Source organism: Antennarius striatus, chromosome 9 (assembly GCF_040054535.1).
Source record: "Antennarius striatus isolate MH-2024 chromosome 9, ASM4005453v1, whole genome shotgun sequence".
NCBI classification, from domain to species: Eukaryota; Metazoa; Chordata; class Actinopteri; order Lophiiformes; family Antennariidae; genus Antennarius; species Antennarius striatus.
In genome coordinates, this window is record NC_090784.1 from 11,860,560 (window position 1) to 11,887,954 (window position 27,395).

At 40.0% G+C, this 27,395-nt stretch overlaps 3 protein-coding genes across 3 annotated transcripts in view; 1 reads left to right on the forward strand and 2 right to left on the reverse strand.

Annotated features, from left to right (window-relative positions):
* Nucleotides 1–8,387, reverse strand: part of LOC137600982 (transcription factor HIVEP3) — a 43,198-nt gene extending 34,811 nt beyond the window's left edge. The window contains exon 1 of the mRNA XM_068322927.1: nt 7,348–8,387. The gene's annotated coding sequence lies outside the window, so the exon portion shown is untranslated. The remainder of the gene's footprint in view (nt 1–7,347) is intronic.
* A 3,230-nt stretch (nt 8,388–11,617) lies between these two features.
* Nucleotides 11,618–18,609, reverse strand: serinc2l (serine incorporator 2, like). The gene is made up of 10 exons (XM_068323368.1): nt 18,493–18,609; nt 17,719–17,880; nt 16,594–16,781; nt 16,043–16,122; nt 15,747–15,884; nt 15,487–15,656; nt 14,901–14,991; nt 14,029–14,179; nt 13,740–13,949; nt 11,618–13,390 (listed from the first exon to the last, which is right to left on the reverse strand). The coding sequence occupies exons 1-10, from the start codon at nt 18,529–18,531 to the stop codon at nt 13,252–13,254; spliced, it is 1,368 nt and encodes a 455-aa protein (XP_068179469.1). The 5' UTR covers nt 18,532–18,609; the 3' UTR covers nt 11,618–13,251.
* Nucleotides 18,610–21,624: 3,015 nt separating this feature from the next.
* Nucleotides 21,625–24,985, forward strand: stmn1b (stathmin 1b). Its single transcript, XM_068323972.1, has 5 exons — nt 21,625–21,697; nt 22,708–22,750; nt 23,386–23,558; nt 24,331–24,522; nt 24,612–24,985. Exons 2-5 carry the CDS (start codon nt 22,735–22,737, stop codon nt 24,660–24,662), a joined length of 432 nt encoding a protein of 143 aa, XP_068180073.1. The 5' UTR covers nt 21,625–21,697; nt 22,708–22,734; the 3' UTR covers nt 24,663–24,985.
* Nucleotides 24,986–27,395: the final 2,410 nt, after the last annotated feature.

Sequence of the window (27,395 nt, forward strand, 5' to 3'; positions counted from 1 at the left end):
GTGCTCCACTTCAGGGACATCAGCATGGCTAGGGAGGATTTGGCTGGAGCATTGCCTTGATTTGCTCGGCAGATCCACGGCAAGGTTGGAAGGATTTTCCCCAAAAGCCGTATTACCCTCCCACAGAGCAGAAATCCCCTCCAATCCTCACTTGCAGTCACTGCTGGGATGTCTTATGCTTTGAGACAAAAGACTTGAGAGGAGAGGAGAGGAGAGGAGAGGAGAGGAGAGGAGAGGAGAGGAGAGGAGAGGAGAGGAGAGGAGAGGAGAGGAGAGGAGAGGAGAGGAGAGGAGAGGAGAGGAGAGGAGAGGAGAGGAGAGGAGTTGGGGGGAAACTGGAAGAACGGGAGAAAAAGGCGCCAGTGTCACCAAAGTCAAAGTGAGAAATACATTTCAGAGGAAGTTGGACTCATTGTCTTATAATACTTCACAGGGTGGTGTACTGAACAGACATCTGGAGACTGTGATCCATGCCCATGTTGTGTGTGGGCTAGGGGTGTGGTCTAGGAGGGGTCTAGGGGGACAATGAGGTAAAGATATCTAGTTGTGTAACATAAAACCTTGTCTGCATCACAGATCAATATTCACACAAAGTGCTCATGTGTTGCTAATCTTTCAATGCAACACAGAATCCTCACCAGAGATCTAGACCTCCTGCAGAAAAGCTATAAATTCTTTTGCCACATGTAAAAATCTAGTCAATGATACCAGATACGCTACATTTTTCTTTCCAGCCTCTCCCAAGCATTACGTAGTTAAACAAACCTAACCAACGACATCCTGAGCAAGCCTGTGGTAGGCAGCACAACAGCACACAATCACAGTTACACAACACTGGCCACAGTGGAGAGTGAGCACCTGCACAAAAATGTCCTCGCTGCTGATACAAACAAAAAAAACCAACACATCATAACAAGAGAACAATAGAAAGCGTAAATCTGGTCCTAGTGACACATTAAGGCGAGGTTGGAGTGGTTTCCATGTGACACTCGTGTCATATTTTGAGGGAAGACTGCCACTACAAACAGGAAGTTCCTCAGCATTCCACTTGGTTACCAACTCCAGTCGTTAATGAGTAACTATTGTGAAGGGAGTGTTTGAATGAGTAACACACATCTCCCTGTAAAACCTGTGCTGCCTGCCCCGGTTGTACACTATTCACATATATCATTACATAACCTGGGCTGGTTGGCACACATGGGAGTGGGCCAGGCAGTCACACCAACACATATACAGGACAGACTCTTGTTCCCTGGCAAACACATGAAATTCTATCTCTACTTGAAGGGGCAGCCAACACACTGGCCAAGGCAAGAAGCTGAGGTGGGGCCAGACGCTGATCGACAACACACACACACACACACACACACACACACACACACACACACACACACACACACACACACACACATACACACACACACACACACACACACACACACACATACACACACAACAACAGATCTATTACCAAATACATTACTACGAGACTGAAAGTATGCTATAAAACTATAAGGCTAGTTGAATTATTATGATTTGTGAATTTGCCAGTTGGCAGGTGGGTCTCCATTATGTCTTTGGCTGTGTGTCAATGTCTGTGTTTTTTTTTTCTTATAAATCTGTGCCCTCTTACTTTCAGCCTGTACCCCCTTAACAAGACACAGCCCCATTTCACATCAAAATTTGAAAAGCTCTGCAGCACACAGTTGTGCTTAATTTATGTAGAAAAAACCCCTTGTGTGTGTGTGTGTGTGTGTGTGTGTGTGTGTGTGTGTGTGTGTGTGTGTGTGTGTGTGTGTGTGTGTGTGTGTGTGTGTGTGTGTGTGTGTGTGTGTGTGTGTACGAAGGGTCTTGTTCCTGGTTCTCTCTGGTCTTCTGGGACTACAGTGGGTCTATTCTCTCTGGGTGTTTCACAGAACAGGATTAATGACCAGCAGCAGGGACACGAAAATGTTGTGACCACAAGTCATCAAAATTTTTACTGCATGGAGTGTGTTTACTGTGTGTGTGTGTGTGTGTGTGTGTGTTTACTTTTTATGTCTGAGCCTAACAATTATGTCATCAGTACCTCAGCAAGGATAACAAATGTTGTCAACTGATACCTTTTAGAGGAAACTATTCTCATAGTGGTCTTTTAGGTATATGTCTGTGTAGGTTCTCAGTCATCCAGGTCATGGTTATCCAAAAGCTGTTTAAGTCAATCCACTGGATGTTAAGAAAGTTCGTGAAGACGTTTTGTCTCTCATCCAAGAGACTTCTTTTAGGTATAGAGAAAAAAAACCAGTGTCACAGCTTTGCATTCACTCCACAGACAACCACAATGACAAACACCCTTTTTAAACACACTTTGAACAAAAAACCCTTACAGTGTTTAATATATTTCATACTTAACCCATATTGGTGACTCCCTATCTTTGCTGGGACTGTTTATTATTTGAGTTACCAAAATTAGCACGACTGTAACGGTTATAAAATTCAGTAAGAATGAATCTGTATTTTCATAGAAGGACTCACACAAATGCTTCCTCTACAGAACCTAAAGAACAAATGTTTGCATCTCTAGGTATGTGCAGTAAACGAAATACAAAATTCAGTGAGCTAAATATAATGTACATAATTGGAAGTCTGTACAATATATTTAGCTCACTCAATTTCTGACAATGATGTTACTGAATGGTTGCTAAAGCTCAGGAGGTGGCGCGGGTCATCTCCTGTTGGGAAATGTCAGTGGTTTGTGGCTCTATGTAGATGAATCCTTACAAATGATGTGCAGGCCTAAATTGTTTTTTGATTGTGAACTGTCACATTACTGTAGTGTATGGATTTGTGAGTCCCTGTGATATTGAGAACTAGCTAGAGTCTGCCAAGCTGTTCATGCCTTGTGATTTTGGCGCTATAAAACAAACTCTGTTGGTGTAGTTCATCTAAACAAGTGTGGACATGGCCACCTGAACCTTGATGCACTCTGGGACCTCTTGAACAGACTGGTCTTGTTTAACTTCTAAATGAAACTTGGTGTGGTTTCACTGAAATATGAATTTAGCACGGACCAAAAACAGGATGTGAATCAGTGTTTCCCTGCAGCACACCTCCACGTCTGTGTGCAGTTGAGGAATTTCTGGCACCATTTTGACTCCTTTATACAATTTATAAGCGCTCCGTGATTTCTCAACCGGTAGACATGATTTAAATGATACGTTAGGCTGGAGCTGCTTCGGTGATATGAAAATTCTCTTTTACAAAAAGTATAAATAATAATAACAATAATAATAATAATAATGGATTAGATTTATATAGCGCTTTTCTGGAAAATCAAAGATGCTTTACATCGGATCCATTATTCATTCACTCCTCATTCATACTTGGTGATGGTGAGCTACGTGTGTAGCCACAGCTGCCCTGGGGCAGACTGACGGAGTCAGTCCAAAGCGCAGATTGGCAGCGCAGAATCACTGCGTTTTTGTTGATAGTTCCGTCTTTGTTCTTTTTATAAATAAACTTTCCGCCCAAAGGTCTGAGTGGGCTTGCCTCGCTCTCCTGTGTCGCGTCCATCTGTTGTCAGTCACCCCGCTTTTGATTAGTGGCGCAGGTACGAGGTGACGTGCCGCTGCAGCCTACGGGTCCCTCAATGGACCAAATTTAAAATGCTTGCGCATTGACTTGCCACTCACGATTAATTGCGTTAATTTTTATAGCACGTTAATTTGCAGCGTAATTAATTGATATAATTAACACGTTAAAGTGACACCCCTACAAAAAAGTATTGATAATATCTTTCATTTACCTTCTGATCGGTCTGTCACCACTCCTAACCCCTCTCAGCATTCACCATTTATTGTTCAATTAGAAGTTTAACGCAAAATCTACTACAAAACACTCTATTCTCATTTTCTTTCGATCGATTGTCCTTGCCTTGTCGTACAGGATTCTTTGTAAAAAAAGAATCCTGTTTTTTTTTATTGGGCGAGAGGCGGTCATGACCCGAGTGCATATTTAATGATCGGGAGCATTCGGGTCACTTCGGCTATTCCCGTTGGCATGTGGGAATAGACGCATGCTATTGTTTTCTTATGTTATTGCTCGGGGATTTCCGCGAGTCCAAAAAAGTTGTGAGTTTTAGACTTTTTTTGCTAAAAATAAAAATGGCTAGCGCAAGCCCAGACACACCACCGTACACTCACAGTTCCCATGAAAACATTCAGCCCAGCACATAGCATTCTTCTGGAAGGTGGCAAGCTCCATACAATACAGATTATAAATATAACATCAATCTGTACAATCAAGTTGTGACTTAATACATATACAATTTTAAGCCTCATGTAAGAGATGTTTTTCAGAAAAATAATTGAAAAATCTGCTTTGGGCAAGACTAGGTGAACAAACCTAGAACTGTGAAGGCATAATAAAAGCAATTTGAAGTGTACAGGCATGGGGGACCAACAAGACAGACACCACAACTTCATCAATTTGTCAATCATTTTGGTAAAACTGGCTCCTACTCGAAGGAGCAATTATTTTGCTCATTTTTATAGCCTATGTTAATGTCAGCTGCCTTAGCTGCTATTAGTACATTTTGTCTATCTTAGCGAACCCTGAGCAACGCTTGCACTCCGATTACATGATTCAGTCCAGGCATGCAAGAGCCAACTGAGGTAAAACACCTTGGTTCAGTGTTGTCAAACAACACAGCCTTCTGTTAGGTGTTGGTCTATTGTCAGTTGTGTATGGTCACACTCTGGCCATGTTTAGCAAATCCTTTAAAAATTGAATTAGCATTGCTCACTGACAGCTAATCAAGGGGTATTCTAAGCTTGTTCATGTAAAATTAGCACAACAGAACAAAAACGTAAAGTTTGTAACCTATATGAATTTGTAGCTGGGGTAGAGATTGATCTCCAAATTTTATGAAGAGTGTGTTTCTAAAGTAATAGGTCTGTTGAGGAAACAAAATATTAGAAAATATGTAGCTGATGGAAATCAGGATCTGTCACTCATCTCCAATAAAGATAAAGATTACAGGGAAGAGGTGATTTCTCCACGTCCAGCTCTGATGCAAAGACGGGCATTGATTTTGTAATATTTAAATGGTTATTACATGATTCTTAAAAAAAACATTAATACAGAAATGATAAGACTATAGGCTCTTTGCAACCACTACCAATAAAGAAGAACAAGATTCTATTACTACCACAGCCTTTCCGCCACCAAGCCGACAATGGAAACATATTACGTATGTTCAAATGTCTGGTGTGGAACTACTTTTAAAAAAAAAAAGAAGGAAAATGTAGGGCAGTTCCAACATCTGTCGGAAAAAGCTAGCCCATCACTAGGAGAAGCCAAGCACTGGCAGAAGAAGGCTCAGCCACATTTCACCATTCTAAACGTGACAGTTTGAACCAGAGGTGGTCAAACTGTTTGACTGGTGGGCCACACAGAGTTCTATAAGTTAACAGGCGGGCAGCTGAGGTGCAGATGGGTGGAGTGTTTAGTTGTATTGTTAATGTAAATTACAAGTAGAAATTATTGTTATTGTAAAAACTATTTTACAACTACAATTTTTTCATAAAATTAATTAAATCATTTAAACAACTTTGATGGGCCAGACTACAAAGCCTAGTGGGTCGTAGATAGACCGCGGGCTGAAATTTTCCCATCCCTGGTTTAAACCTTGTGAAATTTGCTCTTAGTCTCCATTTCTTCCTCTGAACCCAGTCGACGCTGACACATAGATACATTTTTTTAAAATCTATTCAGAAAAAACGTGTAAGTCTCCTACTATGATTTTAGCTCACCAGTGCTTTGTTGTGATGGACAGGCACTGCTATACTGTTGACTGGCATGCAAACAGGTTCCATTGCCCTATTGATAATAGCTCATTCACTTCCAACTTTAAAAACATAGAAATTATTCTTTACAAGCCACCTTCAAACATTTCAGCCAAGGTACAATGGTGTAAAAATATCAAATTAACTGACAAGTTGTAACCCAATGTACAAGCCATAAAGAGCAGTAATCCACTGAGCCTGGATTTTTTTTAATTTTTTTTTAACGACAATCAGATGCTTAACAATGTAAGATATTTGTAATGAAATGCAGCAGCACTCTCTTTGGGTGCCTGCTGAGCTCCAGCCTTTCTTCAGTCAACACAAGTGGTCTTGATCCATTCCAGAGTGGAGCCCTGGAAGGCCACCACTTAGTGCTGATTCAGTACGAAATAATCGGATATTGGCCTCTCTCCACTCATGTCCCTTCACAACTATGGTCTGACACATTACTGTATTTCTGTGCTGTAAGTTAGAGTATGGACCCAGAGGGAGGGGAAGGACACTGCAGCATTGTTGCAGGTATTGTCCCCCCCCCCCCTACATCTCTCTGGATTGTGGGTGTTTGCACGGAGACACTACTGATACAAAGAGGTGATTCTAAGCTGGTTCTACCTTTAAGACACCCACAGCTACTGATGTCATCTGCAGAGAGGAAGAAGCCTCGTATAACTGACACGAAGTGACAAAGCAATGACTCATGTCAAAACTTCTTTTCTGAGAACTAAAACTTGACTAAATAATAAGACGGGAGGACACACCGACAAATGCGTGATTATTAAAATTATTCAAGCAATCATTAAGATTCCATTTAAGCTCATTTGGACTGCTTACTCCTATAAATGTTACCCAAGCAAAGGGACACAGACATGGATCGAGAGAGACGGCGGGAGAGACAAGAGTAGGTGCGTGTGTGCGTGCGCGTAAAACACATTTATTTGGTAAAGACTAGGCTGGATGTGACTGATTAAGTGGCCTAAACTGTGAAATGTCTTAATTTAATTCATTTTTAGTTTACTGTCACAGCGGATCGCGTCAGAGTGAATGCATGACGTCATCCTCCAACAATCTCCCCAGAGAGGTGAAGCCCGGTGACCGTCTGCTAAAGTCACAGGCCTGGCCGGGAAAACCCAACTTGTGTCCGCCCGCCCAGCCGCTGCTGTCAGACGGTGCGTTACGGAGGACAGACGGGGGTGACTGGGGGGGGTAAGAGCCCACATGATGAAGCATATGGTGTCAGCTGGAGGTGTGCAGCGCCCCCCGACACCACTCCAGCCAACGCCGATGCGCGCCACCGTAGTTTTGGAGCACAATTCTTTTGAACAGACTTCTCCGTGAAGGCGAACAACTCCCATTTTCCACCCACAAATCTTTCACGATCAGACACGAGGAAACGAAAATCCGTGACGATGTGACACGGATCGGATCCTTCGTTCAACTTTACAGCCCATCACCGCTCCGACGTGACAGTCACTGCGACGTCACCGACACGAAGTCACACACCAGCACCAGCGTTAATATTTACCAGTTGGACGCAGCGCGCTTGTTGCAGCCATTTATCCAGCGGTAAAGGGGGCACAAGTCCGCATTTCCTGGATTGCGACGCGTCGGGTAGAGCTGCTCTCGGTGGCCGCGTTCCTGCGTGAGGAGAGCCGGAGAGGCTCGGGGTGCTTCCCGGTGTTGAGTCAGACTCGACGCCAATGCCACGTTCAGCTGATCCCCACAACAAAACAACATCTCGCCCGACGCAAAAAAAAAAACGCACTCCGCAGCTCCGCACCACCTCGCACGGCGGCTCCGCTGGGCACCGCCTCCCTCTCAGGATCCACCAGTGGGCTGGAGCGTCCGCGCCGCCTCCTGAATAATCAGGAGCTGCTGCAGACAGCCATTGGCTGGAAGGACTAGTTCCTGGTTAATGCTATTAATGATAATTAGGGAGGCATCCTCCCGCAGTTTAACGAGAGTTCAGGGAGGCCGATTTAGGTAACCACGGATCTGTTGCAGTCTCATCACAGACGCGTCTCCCTCCGCCACGCACACATCTGGATAATGATCCGCTCTGTCAACACTTTGGACGCTGCGTCCTGATGATCTGATGGCCATGTTTGACTCCCAAGCGCTTCATACGTACAGATAACATCAATACCTGGACGGATAGGTGACGTCACTGCTTTCAGTCATTATGCAAAAAACAATCACAAATAAACGTGACGGCCGATGACAGCCACGCCAGACTAGGGCTTCTGTGTCTGCGTTTACATCCGCATCTCTGAGTCTTAGAGCAACTCCGCAGTAAAGGAGCCGGGGGAAGGTCAAGTGTGGACAGGTGTGCCAGCAGAGAGCCGTGGGAGACAGTGGGAGGAAGTGACAGACAAAGGAAGAGGAGCGGGGATCCGTGCGTGAGCGCCCCGCACGGCAGCAATATGACTGACAGGCTTATGTAACGAGCTGGGCTCACACTCGGCCCTCAGCAGACGGCTGTACTGACTGTTATATAACTGCATTAGACGATTCTCTGAGCCGAGCATGCGCACTAGTCACTCCACCACGCGCGCGCACGCAGACACACACACACACACACGCACACACACACACACACACACACACACACACACACACACACACACACACACACACTTTCAGACTTCAAATTTACAACATAGTGATCAGAGGGAGACACGTTGGAAGTGAATGAGAAAAATATCAAGTTTATTAGGAACATGCAGGTCAAATTGTTTAAAAGGGGCCCAAATCATATTTCTTCACACACATGTGTTTTTACTTGTCAGGACCATTGGATCACAGGGTAAGGTGAAGCATTTCTGATTTTTGTTTTTGTTTTAGTGCTTTACATATCTGATGTTTTTAAAATTTCATTGGGATTGTTTTTTGTATTTAGGACCAGAGTCAAGATTTGTGGTCATGTGACCTGCATGAGCACAGTCAGGGTGGAATTTATATGGCTTTTCTTATTACAGGAACCAAACAATGAGACTTTACTTTGCTGACTCTAAATGCAAACCTGTCCAATACCGGATTTCTGAACACAGGTTTTTTTTTTTGTTTTTTCCAGGGTAGTGTGATTGGCACAAATAAATTTGAATCTGATATTTTCAACCCTGATAAATTTCCATCTGCTAATGCGGTCTGAAATCTGATACATGCTTACTTCCCACTGACGTGGTGGATGGTCATATCAGAATTCATGTGGCTTTTCTGTCACTGAGCACACTTGCATCAGTGTGAATTCATTATCCAGCAGGGGTTGCAGCAACATGTAGGACACGTGTAGGAGACATGAGGCTGCAAATTTGATATATGGAAAAATGCCAAAATCAAATCAGATTTTATTCTCTCAGATACACTTTACATTCAAAGATAAATGAAAACAGTCAAGACAATAATAAAATAAAAAATAAAAAAGTCTCTAAATTGTCTTTCTTTTAATTGCAGTGTGAACAAACTAGTGCAGTATGAACAGCAGTGTAGTGTGAACACATATTTTGCTCTCTGCAAATAAACAATGCCAAGACAAGCATCACAATCTTCACTTCCCATCATCCTGCAACAAGTGTCCCATCCTGAAAAGCCTAATTGGGGCTTAATGTTGGGTAAATGTTTGTAGTGCAGATGCAGTATGCCAGCAGGGCTTAACTCAATTAGCTTCCCCTGCATGCTGCACATAATTTAATAGGGCTGGATCCCACTCTTAAAACCCAGTTACGACTCAGACTGGCATTTCATACCTTTCTGTCAAAAAGGAGGTCAAGGGTGCACCATCCTCTCACAGGAATATGGTCATTGATATCAGCGTAGGACCACTTATAACCTTCTTTTCACAGATATTTTATAATAAAGCTGGCATCTCTAAACTAATGTTGGAAAAGAGAGTGGGAGATTAAGGTCACTGTAAGTGATAACCATTGCTCAACTAAACCTGTAATTAAATCCCAGGATGCCTTACTAGCATGGCTGCCGAGTAACAGTAAGTTCTTCATCATAAGCCCAGTATAGCCTCTTATCTCTCATTACTATGACAAATTGCATCTGTCGATTACAGAGGAAAGAAGGTTTGAATTTATGAGACTTGAGCTACTGGCCAAAATAGGAGTGTCTTGAAGTGCCACAAGAGAAAATCCAAGTTCACCTTCACACCTGATCACAACAGGGGAATGAATGCTTTTCTATAAAGTGTCCTCAGATGGGGCCGGCTGCACTCAGACAGGGGCGTAAAAGAGGAGTACTTAGGGCTCCTCAGCTTCATGAAGCCCAGTCTAGTGTTTTCATACCAAATGCAGAAGGTAAAAATAAAAACAACAAAATAAAGGTAAACTCAAAATAAGGAGGTGCTACTTTAAAGTCATGATTGAGATTAGATTAAGACTGACTGGAGCAATTAAAGTGAGACAACTGAAAGCACGTGTGAGGCCCGCTGATAGGAGCTTTGGGACATGTCCAGTGCAGGATCACTGTGAGTTTGTACAGTAATGACAAGGCCTACCGCTTTTTGCACTGAAAACACAACAAACATGTTTCCATTACATTTTTTTTTTTAGATTTTGCCCCCGTTTTGTCTTTCATTGAAATCTTGAGAAACCACAACTCACTACATAATTATCATTTTTAGCACTAATATGAATATAAGCTGCAGCAGTCCTCTGATGCTGCAGGTTTTAATTCTAAATTTTTCATGTTTTCCTTCCTGTAACCTTTTTTACAACTTACGTCTGTTCATTATACTATTGGAATTGCTTACACACACTGTGAGGTTTCCATTCCCATGTCTACACCATCATGCACCTCCTCACATCTGATGGAATTTTAAGTTTTTGCCCCCAGACTGAACTCTTTTTAAGAACCAGAAGTTTTTCCCCTTTATTGTGTTATAGTTGTCACCTCATGTTTACAATTGTGTGGTGACATCCTCCCTGCAGGGTCAGGGGAAGTCCTTGTTTCCTGTGCTGCATGTAATGGAAATGGGAATTCACTCTCACAGCTAAACTGTGACATAATCGATCGGTGCAGCGTCCTCTTGGATCGTCTGAGAGAAGGATGGCATTTATGGAGAGTGGAAGCAGACAGGAGGCCTTGAACAGTTCCAGACAGTGCCAACTGGACTGAGTGGCTGTGGTAGCCAAAACTAACAAGTTCCGTCTGCCAACCAGGCGAGAAGGAAATAACACAGCTGAGTCGAGGGACGCTGGCACACTGTTCTGTCTCTACAGCAGCATAAGGGCAAGGTTCATATTTATTGCTTCAATTTGCAGTTATGACTATTAATGACTAGATGGACAAAGTTATGTGAGTGCAATTTAATTTCAGGAAAAACAACTAGCAGAGCAAACATTTAACAGAGGGGAAATGTGAATGTGTCGTTACTCACACAAGTGTTAAGAAACAGTTCTGTTTGAAAAGCAAACACGGACAACAGCCGGGGACGTGGCAGAGTATCACAGAGAAGGGGTTACACTGTCAAGCACATGGTTTGCTTGATTTGAAGTGTCATCTATAAATAATGAGACCAGAACATGCAGAAGTGCTTCAATAGCTCCTACTCATCTCCCCCAACTCTGGTACCTCTGCAATTCATCTAATATACAGACACTGGAGTGCCAGAGAGCGAAGTTGTTATGAAGTTATGTAGACCTCCACTCAACCACATTCTGGAATGTTAGCGTAATTAGCTCATTAGAAATTGCTGTAGCTCTATCAAGGCTAAAATGGAATCAAAGCTGTAATACAAACTTAATTTACCAAACGTTTTGTTTTTACACATCTTAACGTACGGATCAGTGAGGCTCAATCCAGGCAGAGTGAGTAACTGTTTTCCTTCTTTATTAAAAGCAGTGTTTATACATTAGATACAATATTAATTCCAGTCTTGGGCGTATGCTATACAGCATGCAATAAGCAGGATGCACGCCATTAAAAGCAGAATGACTTTTATGTCAGAATTAAAGACATTTTGAAATGCAATACCACAAAAAGGCACTTAATAACTGTTGAAATATTTGAAAAAATGACCTCTGGTTATAATGTACAATTCTTTTGAAAAGTTGTTAAATAAAATTAATTGAAATCTAATATAAGTCAGTAGAACCATGACTACAAAGCCCAAATAATCTTACACATCTCTCTGGTAGGGTGGATTTAGGATCTGCTTCTTGTTTGGAACACACCTAACCCCCACCAGATTTGATGAGTAAATTTTTGGTAACCCTGCCAACTAGTTAACAAACAACATAAACAATGCAGTTGAAAACATCGTATCTTGGCTAGAGATAATAAAAAATTGAGACTTGGAAATCTTCATGTACATACTTTTTTGCAGCCAGAGACAGAGGAAAGATGCAAAGGATAACTTTTTTTCAGGATTGCACAAACTTTCTCACAGATCCAAAATATTTTTGTCTGCTTATACTCATTCATATTTATATTGAAATCACAATGCACAAGGCATAACATACTGTACCACCATTACAACCATCAAAATACTGTGGAAATCAGTACCATTTATTAAAAATTATTTGTGAAATGTCCTGTTTTGTAAACTGCAGCAATAAAATCTTGTTAACTCAACACTTTGAAACATTCTGGGAATCATGGCATGTGTGAGTGAAAAGGCAGTGTGGATTTTCATGTTCTATTTCACATATGGTTAACCACGCATGTCTCCCTGTTGCACACACACATAACTATACAGGTATAAATCGTTTGGTACAAGGCCAAACACAGTCAGACATGGAGAGACACAGCATCAGAGATACATTATCATCAGTCAGAGTAGATAAGAAAGAGCTCTGATCAGACTGGTCGTCCAATAGGACTCTCTGGATAAAAGATGTAATGATTGGCATACAGCCTAGCAGCCATATGCAAGCCTTGTTATGATCTCTCGGGTGCGTCATGTTTGTCTTATCTAACTCTCACACTAACCTCACTCTGGGGCTCACGAGGAGGGATCTCCTCCTTGCCCCCAGCACCAAAACAGTTCAGCTAATCAGGGGGATTCCAGACCCAGCCAATCAGAGAAGTCTGACATCACAGACATTTCAAAGGGGATTCTGCAACTGCAATATCTGAGGTATTGGGAAAGTGCCATGTTGTTAATTTTTTTTGCGATAGTCCGGCAAGAAAAATCCAGCGAAACGTGACTGGAGTTCCTAAGATCATATCATAGCCACAGCAGGCTGAAGGTAGTCCCCTATAAAAGAAAATAACTCCCCGAAGACAAAACCACTATCAGACTAAAAATAATCCATGTCAAAATAACTAGTATTTATCACAGCGAGAGGAGTAAAACACCATAAACACAATAACTGCAGTCACCAAATGTCAGAAACAAAAAGTTATTAAATGTATTTCCTTCATTATACCCTTTTTTGGCCTAGTTCACAAGGCAGAAAACCAGTTTAAAGAGAGGTTGTGCTCAGCTGAAATCCCTTTCTGGAAAGATGACAGGGGCAACAAGAGTCCAAAGGTAGAGCCCAAGGCCCAGCCAGCTGGAGGTCATCTTCACCCACACAGCTGGCATGCTGCTTAGCATGGCCTGGGTGGCAGTGTCTGGTCTGAGGAATGACAGACATGGGAGATATTTCATGTAAGTAACTCATTACAGGTCATATGCTGGAGTTTAAACTGATACTTTTCACATATGGTTAATGAATGATTAGAAAAAGGTCAGCTGATTTGAGGAAATTTCACAGAAACTTGTGTTCACAGATTTGATAGCGTTCAGCTGAAGTGAGACGCCCTCTGGTGGTACTTTAAAGCATTACACGTTGACTTCAAAAACGTCAAAATCATTGACATATCTGAAGAATTGTGTTTAATCCTGCCAGTTTCATTAAACCAGTGGGCTCACACCCTGGATCACGCCACATGTCTATTTCATATTTAACTATATATATTACTTACTGGTACCAGTTGGTCAGAGTCATCATAATGTAAAGAGAAGCCAGACAGAGATGGAAGTGGAAAAAGGAGTAGTTGTAAGTGACTCCATCCTCCTCATTGTCTACGGCTCTGCGTACTCCATCCTCTCCCACCACACTCTCTCCAACTGTTCCACCGCCCTCCTCCGTCTGCATGAGCTTGTTTACCTGAGTATGACTTGATGAACGGATACTAGAGAAGAGAAATACAGTTTTACTGACGTAAAATAAAGCAGAACATTAAATGGATTGTTTTCCACTGCTGTATCTACCTGGCATAAAGGGTGCAGAAGAGAAAAATGATCAAACCAACAATGCCTTGAGCATCCCACCACTGTACTGTTTCAAGGGTGCCATCAATAGATGAAGGAGTGGTGCTGACGTTTGACACGAGACTCAACAGGCTGGGGTTACACTTTCGATCTGAAACATCAGAGCACACACAGAGACATTTAATTATTCTGTTTGCAACTACATTCAGGGTTGCCCATAAATTAATTTTTATGTGGAGACCTACCACAATATTAATTTTCCTTTTCTGAAACTGTAAGCCTCTGCTTCAATTTGCTCTGTTTCGCAAACATATCATGTTTTCATAGAGGCAAAATTTACTCAAGAGTGCTTCCAGACACATTTAACCACCAGCGATGGCAAGCTTTTGTGTGGTGTTCCCTCCCTCCTGCAAATGTACTGATGATGGTGCAATCTTTCTGTTCCTACGTGTTCTGTAGTTTGAAGCCTTTCAGTGAATCTGGTTGGTCTGACGTTATCTGGCACGGCTTATTATAGTTTTTAGTTACACATGAAAATAAGACAGAGAATTAATAAAGTAGTAACTATATAATAATATACAGTAAAATATATAAAATAAATTCATAAATTAACGATGCAACTGAAAAAGAACAATCCCCAATGCGTGCTTAAATGTATGTCCTAAATGTATGTCTGTTGCGGCACACACTCATCTTTTGTCCTTCATTTGGGGAAAAGAATCTTAAAGTATATCGTAGAATCTCACAAGTGTGATCAAAATACTGCAGGAAACACATATATTGGAAAAAATTGTATCTTTATACTTATAAGAAAGTAAGTAAGCAAGGAAGTATCAATTAATCTACGGACCAGAAGGATGGCAAGGACTCACTTGGATTGTTGGTCATGGCAGACCAAGTGACATACATGGTGTAGAGAGAGATGAGTGAAGCCTGGAGCAAACCAGAGTAGGGCTGTGTTCTCTGCAACAAAAAAATACGTACATTAAATTACCTGTCCAAATGTTGCAACCAAAAATTCTAAGAAGCTGAAAATGAAATGTCTATTAAAAACTCAGATGGGACTGGATGTAAAACCAGTCCCATCTGACTGGTTTTATGTGTTTGGTTTGGTATGGTTTCCTCAAAACTCAAACACATAAGAAAAAGTTTTTGTGCCATAACAAATTCACGCCTCGTGCCCCAGTGTTAACATAAATACACAACAATCCATTTTTATTGCAAGGCCTTCTGCTGCAACTGGGCAAGAAAGCACTGAATCTTTTCTTTTGATCATTTCTTCTGTGAGCATCAATGATCTAAAAATTAAAAAAACACCCCGTTTTATTTTTCTAGTTCAGTTGCCCTATTTACCAAACTTGGAACAACCTTTTAAAATGTTGGGTTTGTTTTGAAAAAAATTGTATGAAAGCCAAAACAAAACAAAGATTACATATCAATAAGGACGAGGGTTTCTACCTGAATCTTGGGCAGGATGGAGACAATGGAGACAATGATGCAGAAGATAAGGTTGAGGCTGATGAAGACCTTGTGTTCTGTGCAGTCATCAGGCTGTGTGTAGTAAACGTAGAAAAGAACCACAGCCGCAATGGCCAGTGCATAATAGAGGAAGGTGAAAGTCAGAAGGCCTGAAAATACAAGAACATACATTTAACATGAAACATATATATTATTGTGACCTCAATACCACAGCAGCCTTATTTAACATATTCATATACCTGCAAACCAGCACTTGTTGTCACTATTTTCAGCATTTTCCACCCATATCTTATTCCAAGAGTAGGCAAAGTCGATGAGAAGAATAAGTTGGATTAGAATGAAGATAAAGGATCCCACAGCTCCGAAGTAAAACCACACTATGAAAGGAAAGGAAACAAACACAGCTGAGAAGAGTTTCCTAAAACCAGTCAGGTAAAGTCATTCCTTATTTCTTGAGTCTCTGAATCACAAAGTTAAAGTCAGTGTCTGCTCAAGAAAAGGATATTATTTATTTGCAATTCCACCGTGTTAGTACCAGTGTGAAATGTTCCATCGGGGATGAAAAAAGCTCCAACTGTAATTCCAACCAGGATCAGAAACTTAAAGAACCAGAACCTGAAAAATAAACAATTACCAAAATCACCTTCTGCGAAATTACAGTATAGCTGCTTTCAAAGATTAAAAAACCCAACATAGAAACAGTGGTTTGGAAATTTACTGTTCCTTTTATGTAAAAAATAAAAAAAATACATATTAATAACATTATAATAATATTGTGAGTATTGTATTAATACTGGTATTATGTGAAAAAACAAAACAATTTAATGCCCAATCACAGTTCACATAGCCTTCCTTTATCTCTAATTTGAAAACTAAATTCAGGATAAACCTCTGTAAATTTTTATGCATATTTTCAAGAAATTCAAATATAATGGAATTATTTGTAAAACAGGTTTCTCTCTTACTAAACTCTCGTGAATTTTTCAGTGCTCCATTAGCAAAGAAAGTACAGACAGTAAAACAAGGAAAACTGACCTGTTCCTTCTTAAATACATGCATTCACATACAATTCCAAATAACACGCACCCATTTTGAATAGCTGCACGTGGGTCTTTGCTGCTACGAACACCAATCATGATGGCAAAGAACAGAAAAAAGAAGCAGGTCATGGCGAAGCACATACGATACACAGACTTGAAGCCCACAATGACGTCACAGTTAACTTGGTTGTCGATACCAAACACGGAGGCTCCTCCCTTGCAAAATCCTGGGATCTACAGAAAGTCAGAGAACACATAACTGCAGTAAATATACACATCATGTTTAAGGGATCAAGAAATGAAACTTTATGGAAGAATGACTAATATCAGCAAAACACAAGTCGTATAGTGAGTGATGACGGCACTCAACAAGTGAACAATCTTTGAATCTTTTAATAGACCTACTTTTTGCTTCAAGTTCAAGTAACCAATAGAGCAGTGGTTCTTAACCTTGTTGGAGGTACAGAACCCTGCCGGTTTCATATGCTCACTCACCGAACCTTTCTTTAGTAAAAGAACCCCCCCCCCCCCAAATTTAAGACATAAGCACAGTATTTTCCGCACTATAAGGCGCACTGGATTATAAGGCGCACCTTCAATGAATGGCCTTTTTTAAAAAAAAAATTATTTCATACATAAGGCACACTGGATTATAAAGCGCACTGGATTATAAAACGCATCTGAGAACTCATTTTTAATGAATGGTCTATTTTAAAACTTTTTTCATAAGGCACATTGGATTATAAGAAATTGAGAAAAGTAAAGGCTTTTAGGTGCGGAAAACACTGTATATGTTTTACTGGTGTAAAATTCACGTTGCACATATTCGTCCGACCACTTTCTTTTTTTGCTGAACATAGTTACTATGAATTAAATTATTAAGAAAGCAATCAGATGACGTAACATCATGACAGGCATAAATCAACTACTGAGTGCGCAAAATCCCCTGTAACACAGGTAGGCTAATCGATGTAGCCTGATCACCTGCAGCCAGTGATGGCTAAGGGGGCGTGTCATCACGAATTGACACGATGTGTCAAACATACACAGTGATTCCTGTATGTTTGGCAAAAACACCCGACACAATGTGTTGCCGTAGAGGCACATGAAATACAGAAACTGGAACAATAAACATGCAGTACGTTTGAGGAGCTACAGAGAGCAATCTCACTTTACGGAGCTCCATCTCCATTCCAGGGAGGATCATGATGACAGACACCAATGTCCCCAGCAGCAGAAAGAAGGAGAAAACCAGCCGTGTGACGGTGGAGTTGTTGGAGGAAGGACAGCAGCCACACAGAAGACAAGGTGCTGATCCACACAGACAGGATGCCTGTGAGTGATGGTTAGAAAAACAAAGTGATGCAGTGAGGGGGAAAAAAATGCTTAAGGACAGTTTTGGAGTTTTATAAATTCTACAACAGTCGAATAAACATGGCCAAAAGCTTTAGTGGACTGAGAATTGTAGATTGGGTCTAGTCTAAACGACATGCTGGACTGGTAGAATTCTTTATCGTGATAATTTCCAATGCCAAATCTAAGTGGACAAGCATCAGCAACAAATCTGACTCAAATTCTAAGTGATAATTACACAAACAGGATCTACCCCGGGTCGTTATCCAGGCCAGTCAAGACGTTCAGGGCCTCTGGTGTTGGCGAAATGTTCACTACGAGTAAAGTAAACACTCCACCTCCACCTCACTACTAGACTGGCTGTTTTAGGAGATTACAAAACCATTTACAGTACCTTTAAAATTGTAACGTTAGTTGGTATCACATACAACATTATTAAGACAACTGATTAGTTTTTGACAGTAAATCGATTAGATTAAATGATGTTAGCAATCCAGTAGTTTAGCCCGCATCGTTAGGACAAAAACAATAACGTAGTTAACAGCTTTCTCTAGTATCTTAACAAACATTCATATTAAGAATAGATACTTACACAGCTAGCTAAAGAACACAAGGCCAAACAAGCCCCCATGTTGGTGATGAAATGCTAAAATGAATCCTAGAGGACCGTCTAGTAATACTGTGGACTTTCGTAGCACTGTCAAACGACTATAATGAACGGAAGTTGTTTTGTCTATTTTACAAAATAAAACTTTTTACATCCGATTGAAATGACAAGCATTTCACAATAAAATCCTTTTTTTTTTTGTCCCAAAAAAAGGATAACGACAAAAAAAAAAACTTGTTTCGGTCAAAATATATATATATATATATATATATATATATATATATATATATATATATATATATATATATATATATATATATATATATATATATATATATATATATATATATATATATATATATATATATATATATATATATATATATATATATATATATATATATATATATATATATACACACACACACACACACACACACACACACACACACACACACACACACACACAGTTTATACAGTATATATATGTATATGTATATGTACCGTATATTGGGGGCGGCACGGTGGCGCAGTGGTTAGCGCTCGCCTCACAACACGGCGGATGTGGGTTCGAGTCCCGCTCTGTGCGAAGTTCGAATGCTCTCCCCCGTGTCTGCGTGGGTTCTCAATTATCCAATATTTTTACTGTGGGAGTGTAACATTTATTTTCTCAACAGTTTATAGTGAGACTCATACTCTCACGCTGCTGCCCCCACCTACACAAACACTGTCCTATGCAGAGGTAATAGTGAAGTCAACCTGTCACATACATTTACATGTGTCATCTGTGGTTGCTGATCATAGATTTGGGGGAGTTGTACTCAGCTGGAGGCCATGGATGAGGAGGAGACATTGTCTGCAGACTCAGAAAAACCATTGCTGGTACACTGTAGTCTATAATTAACAGTTATATGTCATTCACCCTGTTTTAACATAGATCCAGTGTGTGCTGATGCTATCTTTCATGTCTCACTAATGGTGGTGGTCTGCACATTGGACTAACTGGTGTCCTCAATGCTCGCTATGCTGCTATGATGTACTGTATATGTCACAGGAAGAGGGAAATCCTCCAGACCCCGAGTCTGTGGCCTCCACCTCCAATCAGTCCAGCAGGAGACAGTCGCTAGATGTAATTAACTTCAATGTAATGGGGATAGTCAGTGTGACATTGGCATTATTTTAAAGCCAGCCATTAAAAGCAGGAATGCTTATATCATGAAGCAACTGTAAAATGCATTTAATTTGTTTCAGGTCGGAGCTGACAGTGTGAGAATGCTGTACAAAAGAAAACTTGAACTAGACATTGCCGCAAAGAAACTGGATATTGAATATAAAGAACTGAAAATGAGAAAACTCAAACTTGAGGTGGAAAAATTACAACACAAGAAGAAGGTAATTCAGTGATTTATTTTCAGGCAAACTAAACAATTAACATCAGGGGAATTTCCCAGTTTGGGATCAATAAATTTAATCTATCTATCCATCTATCCATCTATCCTGCTCCGGAGCAGGTTAGGTGTTCAGCATAGGTTACCATGACAACGTAGCCTGAAAGTAAGCCACCTTTTTGGTACCGAAAAGCCAGGGTTAAGCCTGAACTTATCTCGCTAAGCCGTAATCCAGCTTTATGGTACAGGCCTCTGATGGGTCCATTGGTGTTTGTGTTGTTGGTTTTATTCACTTTTAATAAAGTTTTTAGTCTTGGGGGAAGATCTTTCTTTCTGACCGTTATCGGACCGTCACTTGCGTCAATTTTCAATCGTGGCTTGTTGGTAAACTTACACGAGTCTCACAATTGAATGTTTTCCGACTCTATTCTGAGTCCTCAGCTTGGCAGCAGCTGCACAAGCATTTCACAATAAAATCCTAATTTTCTGTCTCAAAGGATAGCGACAAAAAGGATAAAACTTGTTTTGGTCAAAATAGATTTTATACATACATTTATGAACTTTAAAGAATAATGACCCGACTGTGTGAATATTTGGTTAAACTTTGTTGTTTATGTTAAATGGAGACTCTGAAGCCAACCGTTTCCCTCACTTACAGTCCCAGAAATGGGATCTTTGGCTTCTCTGCTATAAACTACATGGGCCGTTATTTGTCGATTGAAGTCTCGTCAAACCATCTATTCACCTGCACAACAGGTGTCAACGTGGTCTACAGTATTAATAGTTCTTGTTCTGTCTTTTCTGGATGGAGGAGGCTTTCACCTTTGTTTTGAAAATTGAATATGTACCTTAGGGTTTGTGTTTCTTGGATTTCTGTAAGAGAAAGTAGTTGAACGCTAAACAAATGAATGGAAATAGCTGTCTGAAAACATTTCCAGTGTTCTTGTGTGCCCCCTCCCCGTTCCCGCACACACAAAAATCAAAAGTATTTACCTTAGACCCGTAACAGGTTTCCCACAGCCAATTATGTTGCAAGATGCAGTAATAACCAAAACAAAGAAACAAATGCTTTGGCACAAAGAAACAACTGAGGTTTAAAGACCTAGCATTTTTTTCAACAGGGGGATTGATGGATGCACTGCTTTATCAAAAACTTTTTTTTTTTTGGTTTTGGAAGTTTTGGAAGCCATCTCAGACACAACCACAACCATATATATATGCACCATGTATATATATTTTGTATATACTATATAATACATAGTAATATTTAACTATTGTCAATATACAGTAGTACTACATTAAAAAAATTCTTGTTGCACCATGATCCCCAAGTCTGAGTACACATTTGCCGTATTGAGGCTACTGTTTTCACGGTAAGACCCAGTGCAGACTCGGGTCGGGCCCTTTAGTTTCCTGTAGAGTTTAAGTTATGCGTCCAAAACACAACAGGTGTAACTGTTGTTTGCCAGCAGCCAGAAGTTCAAGGCTGGATTTCATCAGAAAACAGTCAGTGTTGACACTTCAGTGGTCTGATAGATTTTGACCCCGCCCCCGTCCCCCGCCCCCAGCCCCCCGCCGAACGCTACACACCCCGCCCCGCCCCGCCCCCCTTCTCCTGAACACTGCACACCGTGTGTTTTCGTTTTAGTCCGTCATGATTGGTGAATTTGGACCAATGAAGGTAAAGAAAGGTGATGACGTTGAACTGTGTTGGATTATGGCGCGAAGCGCCGGAGGTACCCAGACAAAGCGGGGAAGAAGAGCTCAGCGGAGGGTCGTTTTCATAGTGGAGGCACTTGACGGTGAGAACAATGGGTTTTATGCAAATGTATAAGAAGACTTTCTGACCAATTACCAAGTAGAAATGGAGAGAAAGGTCGATATTGACACGACAGGTTCAATACACCTGCTCTGGTCCAGTCAGTGGGAGATATTTCAGAGACTCAGTTGATGTTGCTGCCTTGGTCGTTCCGATGTACATGAGGGGAGAAACATTTTAAAATTCATTCGGACTGTATGAGAGGCGTCCAGCATTACGGTGTTGTTTCATTGTGAAGGCAAAGTTATTTTTGAAGCTTTGAAGCTTTAAAGCTTTGTTTTCTGTCGTGTTTATATAACCATGTGCATGGAAAGATGGCAGTGTGTTCCACTAATGCAGCTAAATTCCTTTTTGAGTAGGGAACTTTTGTCGTTCTGCACGACCTTGTGAAAAAATATGTATATGTACAGTATATACTGTGTGTGTGTGTATGCATGTATATATATTTTGTATATACTATATAATACATAGTTTTTATATATATATATATATATATATATATATATATATATATATATATATATATATATATATATGATATGAAATTACTGGTCAATAACTCGTGTCGCTTTCCTGAGATTTTTACACGCTGCCACTGCTACCATTACATTGTACTTGAAACAGATTATGTAAGATTAAAAAAGCATAATAATCAACAATACGATATACACTGATTGTCTATTTCATGATGTGAGTGTGGGTAATTGCATCCACATGTATGACCTTCATGAGCACATGCTTACATTTGATGAAGGAATCAGGCTTTCCTCCTGCATAAATATGCCCATCCTGTTTTTGATTACAGTGTGCTAATCTTACCAGAAGGGGAAGTAATGTTTCTTTTTGAGGCAGGCTTGCATGCTTGACCAATGATCTATCAAAACATAAGCTCCTACATGCCCCACAATGTGAAGCCATCCCAGCATTCTTTGAAACAAATATATAACTTCAAATAATAAACACTTGATAATCTCTTTTTATGTTTTCTTTTAGTACTGAAGAGGCAATCATTTGGCTAAAATGGAAAACTACAATGGTAAGTGAAAATTATGTATATCCTGTGTTTGTTGATTCTAATCTACTAATCAGCTTCAAATTGCAAACAAGCAAGTCTATTTATTTACAGTGCTTGGTTGTTTGCTATCAGGCTAGAAATGTTTTTTAAACTTTTTTTTTAAGCTTTTAAATTCCAGTCTAGTGAAAGTAGACTGCTCTTCAAGTCCAGCATGACTGGTATGACTGGTAACGGTATGACTCAGAAGTAGTATGTACTGTGACTCCAAAGAAGTCTTATATGTATTTTATTGCAGAAGTAGTCTTCTCTTCATTCAAAATCGGAAATGAAGCATGGAGTAGGGGTTATTATTATTATTATTATTATTATTATTATTATTATTATAGGGGTTATTATTATTAATCTCCTCAGGTCTCTAACATGGTACTAATCAGAAGATGTTAGGAAACTGGTTTGATAATGAATTTAAGAGCATGCTTCTAATAATCCAATTATTTGATTGACATTGTCATTAAGTAAAATGGAAAATATTGGATTAAATTGGGCTAAACATTTCGGTGTTGTGATCTTAAAATTTGACCTGACAGGATCACAGAATTTGTCCTATTTCTACCATCACATGTGATATCCAGCATCAATAATGTCCTTTTTTACAGAAATTCAAGTGAGGGAGTTGAACAAAAGCCCGTTGGGACAAGCATTTGAGGTCATCCTGAGTCCCCCAGCCTGTGATACCAAAGGCGATATCCCATTATCCCCTATGAGGAGAAAGACAACATCACTGAGTGACATCAAGAAGAAACTGGATGCTGCAGAGGAGAAGCGCAAGGTGTAGACCTTTTGCCATCCTCTAATTAGAAGAGTAAACACAAAGTCAAGGTTGATTTGTGTGCCACCTTATGTTGAAGGCTCCACTACACTAAATGGAATGGAACCTTGAATAACTTCATTATTTGACAGCAAACGTGAGATTACAGTGTTATTATTTTTTCTTCATTATCCCCTGAAATCTGTTTTTCCATTTGTGAAAATAAAACAAAATTCCTCGGCTGGCATTGTGGTCTAACATTCCCACGACGGCAACAAAGTTAGTTTAAACTTTAAAACTTCATAACATATCCATCCATGCTGTAACTTAAAACCAAATAGAGGAATCGTTGAGCAGAAGTTTTAACTGATGCTTTCAGCTGGGAGAAATTAACTTCAAGATTCAAAATTTGAACAAACCTCATCCTGCTACTTTAACACCAACCTTACTTCAGGGTATCCTCAGATTGTCTCAAAACAGACAATACAGAGTGTTGGATGATCAAAGATGGGGTAGACTGCATCAGAATATTTAACCCTGATCAACACCGTAAACATATTGTTCATCCTTTCTCTGCCCTGCATGATTCAAACATTTCCCTGATTCAAATTACCAACTTTATATTAAGTTTCTTAGAATCATAACAATGATTTGATCTTCATTTCTGGTATGTTGGAGCAGTAAAACATCTAAAGCATCAGGGCAGATGGATAATGTTTTTACTTTTTCAGTTGGCCTGTCAACTTTGGATTCATGTTCTTACTGTGAATGCTCACTTTTGTCATTTTGTCAGAGTCAGGGGGCAGAAGTGCAGAAACAGCTCGCTGAGAAACGAGAGCATGCGAAAGAGGTCATTCAGAAGGCAGCTGACCAAAGCAACAACTTCAGTAAGATGACAGAAGAGAAACTCAATCAGAAAATGGAGGCGTACAAGGAGAAGCACTCTGCACAGATGGAAGCTCTGACTGACAAATTCAGAGCAAGGGTGAGTTCCTAATGATATGTCCTCATGTTTAATGTTGAATCAAGAAAACTACGACACGCTGATTATTGTTTTTAATTAATCACCAACAGGACAAGAAGATTGAAGAAGCAAAGAGGAGAGAGTCAATGAAAGAAAGGTAGATTTAACTCAGAAAACAGGTTACATCTCCAAAGATAAGATGTACAATTTCAACTGACATTTCCATGGTTCCAGCGATTGCTTCTTGTTTGCTCTGATTTTGCTGTTCTATTACTGCTTGTTATATATCAACAATTTCTGTGTGGACTTAGTTTATCATACCTCGTAGATTTCTTGTGAATGAGTTCTACTTAGTTTAGTATTGCTGTACCTATTTTTTCCATTGAGATGCATTTTATACATGATATTGTTTGCAAGTATTATTCCGTGTTGTTTGATAACATAATGCTGGAACAAGTTAAAAACATTGGACATTAAACTATATCCAGACTTAAATTGTTTTGTTGTGATGTGTGTTCAGTCCATTTCATGAATGTTGAAGATTAATTTATCATTTTTGAAGATCGACATAATTTTAATTAATGTTTAAATAAATATAGTGTGGTCATGTGACACACGATACGCTAGGCACTAATACCCTGTAATGCTGACACCTTAGGGCCGAATGAGGTGACTGGTCCTCCCAACAAACCCTGAAGGACAACCTAAAATGTTTACTGGATGCACCTGAAAGCAGATCTGACTAAAGAAAAGTATAGAAAATGTTCATTAGCAAACACAATGGTCAAGTCTGCTGTTTGGAAAGTTCTATGATGTACACTCCTGTACATATTTGGCATGCTTCTGCTCTCCTGTGAGCAAAATCAAATTAATGGTGTGGTAACACTTTTGAATTAACTGCTTTGACTGATTATTAATGTTAAGAGATAATAAAGCTGTCACAATAGTTTACTAATATAAAAAGTGCAACATATTCCTGAGAGACGTCGTGGGCAAGACTTATAAAGTTACTTAAAATGGAAATATTTAGGTAAGTACAAGTTTAGAATCAGTACTGGAGTAAATTGTGAGTTTCGTAAAAACGGTACACGCATTTGCGCATCAACACTTGAAACTCCAGCTCATTGCGCATTTTCGGTAGGCAGTCACATGATACTGTACACGCATTCTATTGGCTGGCATCCGGAAGAGCACTACATTCCATGAGTCTTGAGACGCAGCGCACTTCTGTGAGACAAAAGTGCTTTAAACAGTCAATAAGAGTGTGGGAAACGGTAATATATATAGAAGGTGGTTTAATATCAGTATGAGGAGGGTTCATAAACGTTTAAATGACCCTAAATAATAAGAAAAATAGTTCATTGCTGTATTGCAGAATTTTTTATTCACGTGTGGTTCCTGGAACACATTAATCGCAAGGAACGAGGGTGCACTGTAATTTCATGGGCTATCCACTTATTAAATTATGATAACTGATCATTTAATCTATAGTCTTATTTAATTTGATGAGTTGAGATCTTGTATCACTAGAAGAATGAGAATTTAGACATTTGGAATTCAGCCATTTACACTACTGAGTGACCTAAGGCCCATGATGTGCAAAGCAGAACAAATTATTTCTTTGTGGCTGCACCCACGGTCAGTCAACCATTTTGCCTAGCTTCAGTAAAAATCCAAACAGTTTCTTTAGAGAAAGCAAACTTGTCCAACAAATGATCCCTTATCTCAGTCCCTGTTGTCCACTGATGCTTACATTGTTCCTTGTTGATGTAATACTTTTTGCTCAAAATAGCAAGCGTGCCAAGCATAACATGTAATTTACACATTGTTTATTTTAGAGGAGTCTGTATCGCCACACACACACACACACACACACACACACACACACACACACACACACACACACACACACACACACACACACACACACACACACACACACACACACACACACACACACACACACACACACACACAAACACAGCTTCACAATCCCTTCTTTGTTACGCATTAGGAGAAGACTGCTGGTTTCATTGGGCCAGAAAGCTGTTTGTCCCAGAATGCAACGATATTTGACGAAACAGGACACAAAGACTTGCTCCAGTCCAAGACCTTGTCCTGCTCCTGTATGGGGTTTGTGCAGTGTAGCTCCTTAACATTGTTTGACTGTTGGCACTAATCCACAAATCATGATTTCAGCTTCGTTTGACACTACCCTATGACATTTTAGTTAAGATATAGATTGTTCAATATTGTCAGTGTTGCCAGAGGCAAATCTTTGTTGGAATTATCTAATTAAAATGTTTTCAGGAAACAATGAAGACCTTTTGGAGACCCTGGATCTAACAAAGAAGAACTTGTGACTGAACGAGAGGAACACACCATAATATATGACCACAGTTCATGGGAAGTTGATTATCCTGGTCAGATCCAGTATGATTTTGACTCTTTGGAAGCCACACACTCACAAAAGAGTGTTGCCTGTGTTAAGAATGTACAAGCTATTATTTAATTCGAAGCTTTAAAGCCATGTGCATGAAAAGATGGCAGTGTGTTCCACTAATCTGTAATGACAGGTTTTGCATTCAGTTATTTTTTTCTAAATTCTGTGTGCTGAAAGTGGTGGTGCAGAGCTGGAAATACACTTCAACATCAACTTAATTTTTTTTTCTAACAATCTGCACACACCAACATGCATGGAGGTGAATACACCACTCAGAAAATGAAGGGATCATTTAAATCACACATCAGACATTTGCTAAACATTTTTTTCAAGCTAAAATTCTATTCTGTTGTATATTGCGTATTTTGTTGAGAACAAAATCACACGACATTGGTCAGTGGAAACCAAAATCCTTAATCCATTGAAGGCTGGTTTCAAAAATCCAACAAAA